The sequence below is a fragment of the Symphalangus syndactylus genome, chromosome 20, assembly GCF_028878055.3.
Source record: "Symphalangus syndactylus isolate Jambi chromosome 20, NHGRI_mSymSyn1-v2.1_pri, whole genome shotgun sequence".
In the NCBI taxonomy this organism is placed as follows: Eukaryota; Metazoa; Chordata; class Mammalia; order Primates; family Hylobatidae; genus Symphalangus; species Symphalangus syndactylus.
This window is the reverse complement of record NC_072442.2, coordinates 8,325,595-8,341,175: the sequence shown is the minus strand read 5'-3', so window position 1 is coordinate 8,341,175 and position 15,581 is coordinate 8,325,595. Positions and strand designations below refer to the sequence as shown.

Here is a 15,581-nt window from a genome sequence, read left to right as displayed (position 1 = left end):
AGCCAGGGTGGTGGCATATTTGTAGTTGGTAGGCTGAGGTGGAAGGATCCCTTGAGCCTGGAGGTCAAGGCTGCAGTGAGCAGCAATCGTGCCACTGTACTCCAGCTTCAGTGACAGAGTGAGACCCTGTCTCTTAAAAAAAAAAAAAAGGCTTTGGCCAGGCATGGTGGATCACACCTGTAATCCCAGCACTTTGGGAGGCCGAGGCCAGTGGATCACTTGAGGCTTGGAGTTCGAGACCAGCCTGGCCAACATGACAGAACCCCGTGTCTACTAAAAATATAAAAATTAGCTGGGCGTGGTGGCATGCACCTGTAATCCCAGCTACTCAGGAGGCTGAGGCATGAGAATCGCCTGAACCTGCGAGGTGGAGCTTGCACTGAACTGAGATCTTGCCACTGCACTCCAGCCTGGGTGACAGAGTGAGACTCTGTCTCAAAAAAAAAAAAAAAGTTGAGGGCAGTGGCTCACGCCTGTAATCCCAACACTTTGAGAGGCCAAGGGGGGCCGATTGCCTGAGGTCAGGAGTTTGTGATGAGTCTGGCCAACATGGTGAAACCCCATCTCTAGTAAAGATACAAAAAAATTAGCTGGGTGTGGTAGCGTGCGCCTGTAGTCTCAGCTACTTGGGAGGCTGAGGCAGGGGAATTGCTTGAACCAGGAAGGCAGAGGTTGCAGTGAGCTGAGATTGCGCCACTGCACTCCAGCCTGGGTGACAGCGTGAGACTCTGTCTCAAAAAAAAAAAAAAAAAAATGTTTTCAAAGGAAAAACTGAGGACTCAGAAAAATACCCTGGTGCTTTTCATTCTGAGCCTGGAATTCCATAGCTAGACTGCCTCACCAAACATGTTTTAGTTTGTACCCAGTGATGAATTACTTATCATTTCACACTGCCATGACCAGAGGGCCTTGTGCCTGGGGAACCCTGTCTTCTCTTCCTTTTTCAGTGACTCTCTCCTTGCAGGTGGGAAAATGTCATTTGTGAAACCAGAGAAATTGATTCACATAGAAATAACTGTATATGTTCCAGAAGGCTGGACAAACAACAGGACTAGTAATTTCAGCCTTCCAGTGATTATAGTTATTATGCTTAGGAAGAAACTCCTCCCTTCCTGCCCTCATTAACTGCTCCCCTCTGCTGCCCCCGTGACTGTCCTCACTATTTTTGCAAGGCCAAGGAATCTCTTGAAATGGAATTTCCTTTCCTTTAGGAATCAAAAGTAAACACTTACTCTAAAGTCCACAAGATGACCTATTTTTCCTTAACAACTCTTAGTTAATGATACTCTCATTGTGGATTGGGGTGAAAGTTGGGAATCTATCCAGCCAATTGAATATAGGAGGTAGTAGTACTGCCTACATAAGCAGGAGTTCACTAACAGGACTCAGTATCAATACCCTGTCTCCTGTCTGTCATTACAACCTATTATACAAGAGAATCATAGGATTTTAGAACTGCAAAAACCCTTTACAGGCCAGGCGCAGTGGCTCACGCCTGTAATTCCAGCACTTTGGGAGGTCGAGGCAGGCGGATCACGAGGTCAGGAGATCGAGACCATTCTGGCCAACATGGTGAAACCCCGTCTCTACTAAAAATACAAAAAGTAGCTGGGTGTGGTGGCACATGTCTGCTTGGGAGGCTGAGGCAGGAGAATTGTTTGAACCTGGGAGACGGAGGTTGCAGTGAGCCAAGATCACACCACTGCACTCCAGCCTGGTGACAAAGTGACACTCCATCTCAAAAAAAAAAAAAAAAAGGTGGCGGGGGCTAGGTATGGTGACTCACGCCTGTAATCCCAGCACTCTGGGAGGCCGAGGCGGGCAGATCACTTGAGGTCAGGAGTTGGAGACCAGCCTGGACAACACAGTGAAAACCCATCTCTACTAAAAATATAAAAATTAGCCAGGCATGGTGGCAGGTGCCTGTAATCCCAGCTACTCAGGAGGCCAAGGCAGGAGAACTACTTGAACCCGGGAGGCAGAGGTTGCAGTGAGCCAAGATCGTGCCATTGCATTCCAGCCTGGAGGACAAGAGCGAGACTTTGTCTCAAAAAACAAAACAAAACAAAACAAAAAACGCCTTTACAGATTTTTCTTTTCTTTCTTTCTTTCTCTTTCCTTCTTTCCCTTTCTTTTTTTCTTCTTCTCTCTCTCTTCCTCTTTCTTTCTTTATGGAGTTGTGGTCTTGCTCTGTTGCCCAGCCTGGAGTGCAGTTGTGCCATCACAGCTCACTGCAGCCTCAACCTCCTGGGCTTAAGTGATCCTTATGGCTTAGCCTCCCAAGTAGTAGCTGGGACTACAGGCCTGCACCAGCACAACCTGGGCTTTCTTTTTTATTTTTATTTTCAGAAATGGTCTGGCTATGTTGCCCAGGCTTCTCTCAAATTCCTGCCCTCAACTGATCCTCCCACCTCAGCCTCCCAAAGTGCTAGGACGGATTTTCTAATAAACCCCTTCATCATACGGATGAATAAGCTGAAGTTTACAGCCCTTATCCTTGTGACTGTCACTAAGTGGGTAATCAGTAACTACTTGCTCTTTTGTTTATGGCCTAAGTTGTTCAAAATGACCAGTCCATACTAGAATACAAGGTTCCTAATTTCAACACCAGTTTCTTTCACCTCAATCATACTGAGTGATGTGCTTTCATTGGGTCTACTATAAAAATCATTATAGCCATAAATTTTATTTATTTATTTATTTGAGATGGAGTCTTGGTCTATGGCCTAGGCTAGAGTGCAATGGCATGATCTCAGCTCATTGCAACCTCTGCCTCCAGGTTCAAGCGATTCTCCTGCCTCAGCCTCCCGAGTAGCTGGGATTACAGGTGCACGCCACCATGCCCGGCTAATCTTTGTATTTTTAGTAGAGATGGGGTTTCACCATGTTGGCCAGCTGGTCTCGAACTCCTGACCTCAAGTGATCTACTCGCTTTGGCCTTCCAAAGTGCTGGGATTACAGGCATGAGCCACCACGCCCCGCCAGTCGTAACTTTTACTTCATTTATTTTTTTAATAGCTTGAGATATAATTCACATACCATATGATTCACTCATTTAATGTGTAAAGTTGAATGTCTTTTAGCATATTTTCAGAGTTGCGTATTCATCATTATAATCAATTTTTAGAACATTTTCATTATCCTAAAAAGAAACCCTATACCTATTAGCAGGCACTCCCATTTCCCCTCATCTCACCCTCTCATGCCCCTCAGACCTAGCCAATCACTAAGTTCACATTTCATACGAATGGAATTGTACAATATGTGGTCCTTTGTGACTGACTTCTTTCACTTAGCTTTTTCAAGATTCAGCTATGTCTCTGGGCGTGGTGGCTCACACTTGTAATCTCAGCACTTTGGGAGGCCAAGGCGGGTGGATCACCTGAGGTCAGGAGTTTGAGATCAGCCTGGCTAACATAGTGAAACCCTGTTTCTACTAAAAATACAAAAAATTAGCCGGGTGTGGTGGCGCACACCTGTAATCCCAGCTACTTGGGAGGGTGAGGCAGGAGAATCGCTTGAACTCAGGAGGCGGAGGTTTCGGTGAGCTGAGATTGCACTCCAGCTTAGGCAACAAGAGCGAAATTCTGCCTCAAAAAAAAAAAAAAGATTCAGCTATGTCATGGCATGTACTTGAAATTTTTGTTTTCTTTTCTATTCTTTTTTTTTTTTTTTGAGACAGAGTTTTGCTCTTGTTGCCCAGGCTGGAGTGCAATGGCTCGATCTTTGCTCACCACAACCTCCACCTCCCAGGTTCAAGCGATTCTCCTGCCTCAGCCTCCTGAGTAACTAAGAACACAGGCGCATGCCACCACGCCCGGCTAATTTTGTATTTTCAGTAGAGACAGGGTTTCTCCTTGTTGGTCAGGCTGATCTTGAACATCTGACCTCTGACCTCAGGTGATCTGCCTGCCTCGACTTCCCAAAGTGCTGGTATTACAGGTGTGAGCCACCCTGCCTGGCCAAAAAATTTTTTTTTTTTTTTTGTCAGGGATGAAGATCTCACTATGTTGTCCAGGCTGGTCTCCAACTCATGGCACAAGCCATCCTCTTGCCTCGAACCTCCCAAAGTGCTGAGATTACAGGCGCAAGCCACCACGCCTACTCCCCTTCCCTCCAATGACTTTCTTTTTATTGCCAGATAATAGTCCATTGTATATATATGTCACATTTTATCCATTCATCAGTTGATGGTTATTTAGCTGAATTTTATTTTAACTAAATGTTATCTCTGATAACTGGCAGAAGCTTAAAATCAAGACATAAGTGTGTTATCTTTCTATGTTGAACTTATACCTAAAGAAGTATACTTATTAGGAATGACAATTAAAATCCCGTACTTGAAAAATTGATACTTTTTTCTTTTTTTTTGAGATGGAATCTCACTCTGTCGCCCAGGCTGGAGTGCAATGCCGTGATCTCTGCTCACTGCAACCTCTGCCTCCCAGGTTCAAGCAATTCTCCTGCCTCAGCCTCCTGAGTAGCTGGGATTACAGGCGTGCACAACCATGCCCGACTAATTTTTGTATTTTTTAGTAGAAACGGGGTTTCACCATGTTGTTCAGGCTGGTCTTGAACTCCTGATCTCGTGATCCACCCGCCTCAGCCTCCCAAAGTGCTGGGATTACAGGCATGAGTCACCACGCCCGGCTGATACTTTTTTCTTTAAATTTTCTGATGTGTATGATAATATTGTGGAAAGAAAAAGTAAAGCCTTGCCCTATGTTTTTTGGCTATTCTGATCCTCCAGGAAAAGAGAGGCATGCATATAGGTAGACCAGGTGAGTGACAGCCCTCAGGAAGAGAAAATAAAAGAGGAGAGATTCAGATCAAGACTTTTTCTGGTTTTCAAATATGAAAGGTTAAGAAGAGAAAGGGCATTTGGGGCTCACAGCCAACCAGCTGGTCGGCATTCCTACTACCCAAATATCTAAATGACATAAGGGTGAATGTGGGGTGAGGGTGAGAATGGGAAAAAACACAGGCCGCAAATTCAGTCCCATCTGGCACTTCATAAGACTTAGTATTTTCATCTTTGTCCTTCCAAATTTATAGGTTTGCTCTTGCCCAACCTTCATATTGTTTTTGTGGGTCTCCAGGTGGGTCATGCGTAGGAAACTTTAGAGGACTACTTCATACTTGGTGGGAAGTAAACTTGTAAACCCCAAGCTAAGGGTAGTTATGATCCCGGTGGGTGGCCAATTCTCCCCCAAACCTATGTTTATCCTGCCTTTCCTCCCCCTTTTCTTAAACGAGTCGGGACGGAGAGCTGAGTCACCTGAGGTAGAGAGAAGGGACTTTTGAGAGTGTCTTCCGTCCCATTTGCGGACGTTAGATGAGCACACCCACCGGGAAGCTATCCTTGACTCAGCCCGCTCTAGGCGTGGGCGTTGTGTCATTCCCCACACGTGACACTCTCCCAGGCGGCAGAAACCTCACTTGTCATAGGACTTACTCACTCCAATGACTCCACCCCTTTCCTCCTCTGCTCCCCAACCTCCCACTTACCCTTTCCGTCCCACTTCAAGACTTGAGGAGAGGAGGGTGGCTGCAGCCTGGAAATATCCCCCTCCCAAGTTGGCCAGAAGTAGCAGATACACTATTTGGGAAAGTGCAACATGTAACGTCCCAGTTTCACCCTTCTCCAGAATGCTATCACCCTTCCTGTTTATTTTTTAATAACTTGAGATATAATTCACACGCCATATGATTCACTCACTTAACGTGTAAAGTTGAATGTCTTTTAGCATATTTAGAGTTGTGTATTCATCACTATAATACATTTTTAGAACATTTTTATTATCCCAAAAGGAAATCCCATACCTATTAGCAGTCACTCCCGGAATTCTCAGTCTGGAGAATTGGTTTGAGTCCCGGCTCAGCCCGTTTCCCGTTATAGCTGCGTGACCTTGAGAGCACCACCACTTTGCTGGGCCTAGTTTCTTTGTCTGTGAAACGAGGTCCACACATCTACCGCTTTACGCCTGTTGTGGGGATGAAGTGAGTAGGTGCTTTGTGAGCTTTAAAAAGCCATAGAAATGCCAGCTAAGTTAACTCGTCACTCCTCCCGAACCCCTCCCTTTCCCCTGGGACCCGCCCCGCGAATCCCGCCGTGGATGGACACTTCTCCCCACCCGCCGACCGCAGTCTTTCCCATTGGCGCCCGCACCGTCCCCAGGACGCCGGCTGTTGACGCCATGGCTTCCTCCGCCGGCGCCCGAAAACGCACGGCCCCGCCCCCGGCCGCGCCTGGCCTCCCGCGGCGCCCCGCCCATCGGGTGACGCGGCGCCGGCCCTGCCCCGCCCATCGAGTTGACGCGGCGCCGGCCCCGCCCCGCGGATGACGTGTGGCGCGCGCGGCCGGGCCGCCCCGGCAGTTGGTGCAGCGACGGTTGGGGTGAGAGCGCACACACCACCCCTCCCCTCCTCCGGCCCCGGTCCCCACCCCGCCGGGCCCAGCCCCAGCCCCGGCCCGGGCTCCAGCCCTAGTCCCCGTCCCAGCCCAAGCCGGGCCCGTCCCGTGCGGGCCGGTGCCGCCCCTCAGCCGGCGACGCCCCGGGCCGCCCGCCCGCCCGCTTGCCACCATGGAGCTGGAGGACGGTGTGGTGTATCAGGAGGAGCCCGGCGGCTCCGGGGCCGTGATGTCGGAGCGGGTGTCCGGCCTGGCCGGCTCCATCTACCGCGAGTTCGAGCGGCTCATCGGGCGCTACGACGAGGAGGTGGTCAAGGAGCTGATGCCGCTGGTGGTGGCTGTGCTGGAGAACCTGGACTCGGTGTTCGCGCAGGACCAGGAGCACCAGGTGGAGCTGGAGCTGCTGCGGGACGACAACGAGCAGCTCATCACCCAGTACGAGCGGGAGAAGGCGCTGCGCAAGCACGCTGAGGAGGTGAGGCCGGCGGCAGGGCGGGGGCCGCGGGATCCGTCTCCGGGGGCGGCCCGGGGCGGGGGTCGCGGCCCGGTCGGGGACTAGAGGCGCGACGGGCCTCCTGTAGGGCGGGTCTGAGGCCAATGCCCCCCGGGACCGAGCCCGGCGGCCTCCAGGTACCCCGGGAGCCAGGCCGGCGTTGGAAGCCGAGGCCGGCTACTGAGTGTCCTGGGAAGGGAGCGAGATGGAGGAGGCAGGGCCCGGGGAGGAAGCGACAGCCTGGTCTGAGGACGCCTGGGGTTAGCCAAGGGCGGAGATTGTTGGGTGTCTGGTTGCTTCTTGTTGAGGGAAGTTTCCGACCACCGTGGGATAGTCAGATGGCGGTTCAAAGTTTTACCCTTGGGGAGGGGGACACTTCTGCCCTGGATGTGTAACTTCCGCTAGTTCCAGTACCTTTCCAGGGGGTTGCCTTGCTTTGAGGAAGTTAGAGATCTCCCTCTTTCGGTCAGTTTCTTCTTGACGTTTTAATCTCGTTGAGAAAGAGGTCTTATTTTATATTCTGTGTGCCTTGGTTGACACTTTATCAACTTTTAGATGTTGTGTGGCAGTACTCAATAAATATATAAAAATTTCATTGGTATCCCAAACCAAAGCATTCCTCCGTATCAGGTTGTAACCTTGGACAGTTCCCTTAAAAAACCGTCCGTTTATTTATAAAAAGGATTGGGGGGCGGGGTTGGGAAGATGTAGGTGACAGTTGGCAACACTTTTTCCGTCTGAGTTTCCTTCTCAGACTGCTGTTTATACGTGCATTTGGCCGCCTGTTAACTCTAGCACCCGAGCAGTGACCTGGGCGCCCTCACCTCGACTCTCTGAACCTTTTGGAGTTCTAGGGTGCAAATGATAGGTCCTTGGCTTCTTGAGACTGACAAGGAGTTCAGTTTTCAGCCTGCACTGGCGTTATTTCTGTGGACCTTATCAAAGGCAGGTGATGTGTCCTATTTTTGTTTCTCAAGCACCTAGCACACCTGGTTAAATACATGGTGATCAAAGGAGGCGAAATAACTAATTATTGAAGGAATGACATGGTATTTTTCAAAAAGACTTCAAGAGTTTTTAGGATGTGAGATTTGTAGCTCATTTCCTAACACTGAATAGTAACACCATTAAATTTTTTTTTGTTGTCACATATACCTTTGCATCTGGTTAAATAGTTCTTTTCCTTTTTTAAAAGGTTGACTGTAGTGATGATTTTTAGTTCTGATTGTGGGATCCAATTTTCTCAAAGGAATGCTATTGAATTTGCCAAACAAAATTGACTCTCTTTTTTTTTGAGACATAGTCTCACTCTGTTGCCCAGGGTGGAGTGCAGTGGAGTGATCTCGGTTCACTGCAACCTCTGCCTCCCAGTGAGCCTCTGCCTCCCGGGTTCAAGCGATTCTTGTGCCTCAGCTTCCTAAGTAGCTAGGACAACACTCCCTGCTAATTTTTGTTTTTGGTAGAGACAGGATTTCTCCATGGTGCCTAGGATGGTCTTGAACTCCTGGTCTCAAGTGATCTGCCCACTTTGGCCTCGGGCTGACCATCCCAGTGCTGGGATTACAGGCGTGAGCCACCGCACCCCGCCAGAATGGACTATTTCAAGAGCTTTCCCTTTCATATAGGGAAGGAAGGGATGAAAAACCAAATGATAGGATCACAATTTTCCGCTTGTTTGTTAGCACTCTTTATAGAACAGAGGTCAAGTGCTACTTGCTGCTTCATGCTCATATAGGCCCTTGCCAGTGTGTGGATATACATGGAAGTGACTGGGAATTAACCACATGTACACACAGGTGACAAGCAAGCCTGACATGACCTTTTACTTCAGGTAAAATAAATGCTCCCTCCAGCCTTAAACTCCTGTCAGTCCGTGTAAATATGGGCGAAATGCCAAGGTCACACGTGCCAAGAAAACCATCTGCCACAGGTTGCAGAATCAGAAAACAAAACTGACTGACTGCTAGACTCTGGGTTCCATACTAATTTCTTAAGTAAATGACTCTTAAAAAAAAATAGGTTATCCAATGAATTTATTTGTAGTTATTTTTTCAGTTACATCTATAAATTCTCCATAGTTAAACCATTGGGCAAAGGGTCATGATCTGAGAACAGAGAACATTTATGAAATGCTAAATGAGCCAGCTCCCAGGCCACAAACATAAACATACCTTGTTATCAGTTTTCTTTTTTTTTTTTTTTTTTTTTTTTTTGAGACGGAGTCTCTCTCTGTCGCCAGGCTGGAGTGCAGGCCAGGCTGGAGTGCAGTGGCACGATCTCGACTCACTGCCTCCCAGGTTCAAGCAATTCTCCTGCCTCAGCCTCCTGAGTAGCTGGGACTATAGGCACGTGCCACCCCGCCCGGCTAATATACATATATATTTTGTATTTTAGTAGAAACGGGGTTTCACCTTGTTGCCCAGGCTGGTTTCGAACTCCTGAGCTCAGGCAATCCACTCGCCTCAGCCTCCCAAAGTGCTGGGATTACAGGTGTGAGCCACCGCACCCGGCTATCAGTTTTCATGTAAAATCGTGTGTTGCTCAGTATCCAGAAATTGTCTCCCTTTGGCCAATATGTAGAGTGAATTCTGTGTTTAGTTTTCTGTGAGTGCTTTGTTTGTGCCTTTTTTTTTTTTTTTTTTGAGACGGAGTCTTGCTCTGTCACCCAGGCTGGAGTGCGGTGGCACAATCTCGGCTCACTGCAACCTCCGCCTCCTGGGTTCAAGTGATCCTCTTGCCTCAGCCTCCTGAGTAGCTAGGACCACAGACATGCATCACCACACTGGGCTAATTAAAGTTTTTATAGAGACAAGGTCTCACTCTGTTGCCCAGTCTGGTCTGGAACTCCTGGGCTCAAGTGATCCTCCTGCCTTGTGGATCCTGCCAAAGTGTTGGGACTTACAGGGGTGAGCCACCGTGCCCAGCCCCGTGATTTTTTAAAATAAAAATCTGGATACAAAATGATCTGGAGAGAGAGGTTATAACTGGGTATGTTAGGGTTTTTCTGGAACTTCTGATTCTTTTAAAACAGGCATGATTTGCTGTAATTTTTAACAAAGGGCCAGGTGTGGTGGCTCACATCTATAGTCCCAGCACTTTGGGAGGCCGAGGCAGACGGATCACTTGAGGTCAGGAGTGCGAGACCAGCCTCGCCAACATGATGAAACCCTGTCTCTACTAAAAATACAAAAATTATCCGGGTGTGGTGGTGGATGCCTGTAATCCCAGCTACTGGGGAGGCTGAGGCAGAAGAATTGCTTGAACCCGGGAGATGGAGGTTGTGGTGAGCTGGGATCGTGCCACTGTACTCCAGCCTGGGCAATAGAGTGAGACTCCCTCTCAAAAAAAAAAAAAAAGAAAAGAAAAAGAAACTTCTGAAAACTAGACATACGAGTTTAAAGAACATTTAGGAATTTAGTTCTTAGTGATTCTGTGGGTCTTGTATATTATCTCTGTTATTCTCAAAGTGAGAGCTCATTTAGCATCATTCAGTAGAGGGAGATTACACATAAAAACGAAGAGGCACTGTCTTCCTTTTTTTTTCTTTTCTTTTTTTTTTTTTTATTTTTTTTGAGATGGAGTTTCCCTCTTGTTCCCCAGGCTAGAGTGCAATGGTGTGATCTCGGCTCACTGCAACCTCCGCCTCCTGGGTTCAAACAATTCTCCTGCCTCAGCCTCTCAAGTAGCTGGGATTACAGGCATGTGCCACCACGCCTGTCTAATTTTGTATTTTTAGTGGAGTTGGGGTTTCTCCATGTTGGTCAGGCTGGTCTTGAACTCCTGACCTCAGGTGATCTGCCCGCCTCGGCCTCCTAAAGTGCTGGGATTGCCAGTGTGAACCACTGCGCCCGGCCCCTTCCCTCCTTTTTAAGATAGATTCATACATGGAGAGAATGGGCTGAAGAGAGAATATCTTTACTGGGAATAGATTATGTGATTTTGTGACTGCTTTTTTGTGGCCTTTTGCTTAAAAAAAAAAAAAAAAAAAAAGGATGAGTTCAAGTCTGGGCAACGTAGTAGACCCCTCTTCCCCAAAAACCATAAAAACAATTAGTTGGGTGTGATAGTGCCAGCCTGTAGTCCTAGCTACTCAAGAGGCTAAGGCAGGAGGATCACTTGAGCCCAGGAGTTTGAGATTGCAGTGAGCTATCATGGCCACGGCACTTCAGCCTTGACAACAGGGCAAGACCCTGTTTCTTACCAAGAAACAAAACAATAGGATGACTGAATGCAGAGGTGAGAGACACTACTGAGAATTTTCTAACTTTTTCCCGCAGAATCAGCACTTAAAGCAGTAACAAAACGATTTTTGTTTAAATGGAGACTTTTGACACTTCTTGTCTTTGGAAGTGTATGAACATGGGACCCATAAGACTCACAGGCAGGAAAATAGGTATTGACATTCAATGTTCTTGTTTTAGTGTTCTCTCTCATTCATTCATAAATTTTTTTTTTTTTTGAGACAGAGTCTCACTCTGTCACCCAGGCTGGAGTGCAGTGGCACGATGCCAGCTCATTGCAACCTCTGCCTCCCAGGTTCAAGCAATTCTCCTGCATCAGCTGCCCGAGTAGCTGGGATTACAGGTGTGCACCACTACACTCGGCAAAGTTTTGTATTTTCAGTAGAGACAGGGTTTCACCATGTTGGCCAGGGTGGTGTAAAGCTCCTGACCTCAAGTGATCCATCTGCCTCGACCTCCCAAAGTGCTGGGATTACAGGCGTGAGCCACCGCACCTGGCCCACGCTTGATATTTTATTTTTAAATTTTATTTATTTTTGAGACTGAGTCTCATGCTCTGTTGCCCAGGCTGGGGTGCAGAGGCACGATCTTGGCTTACTGCAACCTCTGCCTTCTAGGTTCAAGCAATTCTCCTGTCTTGGCCTTCTGAGTAGCTGGGATTATAGGCATGAGCCACCACGCCCAGCTATTTTTTGTAGTTTTAGTAGAGATGGGGTTTCACCATGTTAGCCAGGCTGGTCTTGAACTCCTGACCTTGTTATCCGTCCACCTTGGCCTACCAAAGTGCTGAGATTACAGGCATGAGCCACCATGCCTGGCCCATTTTTTAAAAAATTTATTTTTGAGACAGAGTCTTGTGCTGTCGCCCAGGCTGGAGTGCAGTGGTGCGATCTCAGAACACTGTAACTCCCACCTCCCGGGTTCAAGCGATTCTCCTGCCTCAGCCTCCCTAGTAGTTTGGGATTACAGGCACGCGCCAGCACGCTCGGCTAATTTTTGTAGTTTTAATAGAGCAGGGGTTTCACCATGTTGTCCAGGCTGGTCTTGAACTCTTGACCTCAGGTGATCCCCCTGCCTTGGCCTCCCAAAGTGCTGGGATTACAAGCGTGAGCCACCGCACCTGGCCTAAAAAACACATATTTTAATATTTTTATAGATTTTTTGATTGATTGACTGATTGAGACGAGATCTCACTCTGTTGCCCAGGCCAGAGTGCAGTGGTGTGATCCCGGCTCACTGCAACCTCTGCCTCCTGGGTTCAAGCGATCCTCCCATCTCAACTTCCAGAATAGCTGGGACTACAAGATCATGCCGCCGTGCCTGGCTAATTTTTGTATTTTTTTGTAGAAATGAGTTTCCCATGTTGCCCAGGCTGATCTTGAACATTTGGGCTCAGATGTTCCTCACACCTCAGCCTCCCAAAGTGCTGTGATTACAGGTGTGAGCCACTGCACCCAACCTATTTTCTTTTGTTGTTGTTGTTGTTTTTGAGACGGAGTCTTGCTTTGTCACGCATGCTGGAGTGCGGTGGCGTGATCTTGGCTCATTGCAACCTCCGCCTCCCGGGTTCAAGCAGGTCTCCTGCCTCATCCTCCTGAGTAGCTGGGACTACAGGTGCTCACAACCACATCCCGCTAACTTTTGTATTTTTAATAGAGATGGGGTTTCGCCATGTTGCCCAGGCTGGTCTTGAACTCCTAACCTCAGGTGATCCACCTGCTTTGGCCTCCCAAAGTGCTGGGATTACAGGTGTGAACCACTGTGCCTGGTCGGCCTATTTTTTTTTTTTTTTTTTTTGATATGGCGTTTCGCACTTGTTGCCCAGGCTAGAGTGCAATGGCGTGATCTCAGCTCACTGCAACCTCCGCCTCCCAGGTACAAAGGATTCTCCTGCCTCAGCCTCCTGAGTAGCTGGGATTACAGGCATGTGCCACCATGGCCAGCTAATTTTGTATTTGTAGTAAAGATGGGGTTTCTCCATGTTGGTCAGGCTGGTCTCGAACTCCCAACCTCAGGTGATCTGCCAGCCTCGGCCTCCCAAAGTGCTGGGATTACCGGTGTGAGCCACCACGCCCGGCAGCGGCCAACGTTTTTTCATGTTTTTAAAAATACCATTTTTTTTTTTTTCCGAACCGTTTGTTTTTGTGATTTTTTTCCTTTGGTTGGGTTTTTTTTTTTTTCTTAGAGATGAGGTCCAGGCTGGAGTGCAGTTGTGCAATCATGGCCCACAGCAGCCTCGACCTCCAGAGCTCAAGTGATCCCACTTCCTCAGCCTCTGAGCAGCTGTGACTATAGGCATGTGCCACCATGCCTGGCTAATTTTTAATTTTTTTTGTAGAAACAGGGTCTCGTTATATTATGCAGGCTGGACTCACTGTGTTGCCTAGTCTGGTATGGAACTCCTGGGCTCAAGTGATCCTCCTGCCTTGTGGATCCTGCCAAAAAATTTTTTTTTTTTTTTTTTGTTGAGACAGAGTCTGGCTCTGTCGCCAGTCTGGAGTGCAGTGGAGTGTCTCGGCTGACTGCAACCTCCACCACCTGGGTTCAAGCGATTCTCCTGCTTCAGCCTCCTGAGTAGCTGGGACTACAGGCGCGCGCCATCACACCTAGCTAATTTTTGTATTTTTAGTGGAGATGGGGTTTCACCATGTTGGCCAGGATGGTCTCGATCTCTTGACCTCAAGTGATCTGCCTGCCCCAGCCTCCCGAAGTGCTAGGATTACAGGTGTGAGCTACTGCGCCTGGCCCTTTTTTTTGTAGAGATGAGGTCACACTATGTTGCCCAGGCTTGTCTTGAACTCCTGGCCTCAAGACATTTTCTTACCTCAGCCTCCCAAAGCATTGGGATTGTAGGTGTGAGCCACCACACCTGGCCATGGTTAACCATTCGAATAATGTTCACACTGCCCCTAGCCAGAGTAGATAGAGATATGCCCCTGCACATAGTCATTCAGACACTTTCTGAAATGAACAATCTATGTTTGTTTTCTGGGGGGAGTGGGATGGGAAGGGGTATGGTTGTTGCTTTATGAAATAATAAGTTGTCAGTTAATTATTACTTAAGCTCCTAAGACATTTTTTTAAAGACAAAGACTAGCTCTGGATTAAGACATCTTTTTTTAAATTTGAGATTTCTGAATGTGAATATCTAAATGAGATACCATTGTGTGTCCCTGCTGTAGTGACACTCATATTTTTATTTAGTTAAAAATCACAAAAGAATGCTACGCATGGTGGCTCACGCCTGTAATTTCAGCACTTTGGGAGGCCGAGGTGGTGGATTACCTGAGGTCAGAAGTTCAAGACCAGCCCTGACCAACATGGTGAAACCCCGTCTCTATTAAAAACACAAAAATTAACTGGGCATGGTGGCGGATGCCTGTAATCCAAGCTACTCCAGAGGCAGAGGCAGGAAAATCACTTGTACCTGGCGGGGGGGCGGAGGTTGTAGTGAGCTAATATTTCGCCATTGCACTCCAGCCTGAGCTACAGAGTGGGACTGTGTCTTCAGAAGAAAAAACAAAACAAAAATCACAAAAGAGGACACCAAACTGGGTATAGTACCAAACTGGTTCAGAGGGTAGATTAGTAGATTGACTATTCACTAGATTGCTGAAGGTGTGTGCCATAGGTCACACATCCCATTCTGTGCTTGAGAGAGTACAGGATTCCTGCTTCTTGGAACCTTTACCTTACCTTTAACTACCTGCTGCTTATTATATTGTACTGAACTTTGCTTCCCAGGAGAACTGATATTAGAACCTACCCAAGTTATTTTGCTCTGCTCTGCACTCAATGAATACAGCGGTTATCTAAATAAATTATTAGGTTGCGGTCAGAAATATCTGCTTAGACCACTTTAATAATATATGTAATGTTATATATATTTAAAAAGCTGTTATTTGGAAATGTGTATATATAAGTTTTGTTTTATACTTTGAAATCTTGACCAGTGATATCTAATTATTGCTTTGAACATAGCACTGTGTTTTCTTTTTTCTTTTTTTTTGTTTTTTTTGAGACGGAGTCTTGCTCTGTCGCCCTGGCTGGAGTGCAGTGGCGGGATCTCAGCTCACTGCAACCTCCGCCTCCTGGATTCAAGCAATTCTCTTGCCCCAGCCTCCCGTGTAGCTGGTACTACAGGCACCCACCACCACACCCGGCTAATTTTTTGTATTTTTTAGTAGAGATGGGATTTCACCACGTTAGCCAGGATGGTCTCAATCTGACCTCGTGATCTGCCTGCCTTGGCCTCCCAAAGTGGTGGGATTACAGGCATGAGCCACCCGCCCGGCCATACTGTGTGTTATTTTCTTAAGAATTACAGTGTTCAGGCCGGGTGCGGTGGCTCAAGCCTGTAATCCCAGCACTTTGGGAGGCCGAGGCGGGCGGATCACGAGGTCAGGAGATCAAGACCATCCTGGCTAACACGGTG

The 15,581-nt window shown here is 47.7% G+C and overlaps 1 protein-coding gene across 8 annotated transcripts in view; it reads left to right on the top strand.

The window, feature by feature from the left end:
- Positions 1 to 6,353: 6,353 nt before the first annotated feature.
- SPAG9 (sperm associated antigen 9) overlaps positions 6,354 to 15,581 on the top strand; it is a 158,948-nt gene continuing 149,720 nt past the window's right edge. For 7 of the 8 annotated variants that reach the window (XM_055257400.2, XM_055257401.2, XM_055257398.2 and 4 more), the window contains exon 1: positions 6,368 to 6,887. In XM_055257400.2, the coding sequence (XP_055113375.1) occupies positions 6,585 to 6,887 (303 nt within the window). In that variant the 5' untranslated portion in view covers positions 6,368 to 6,584. Of the gene's footprint in view, positions 6,888 to 15,581 lie in introns of all 8 variants that reach the window. The other variant, XM_055257402.2, reaches the window with a different exon arrangement.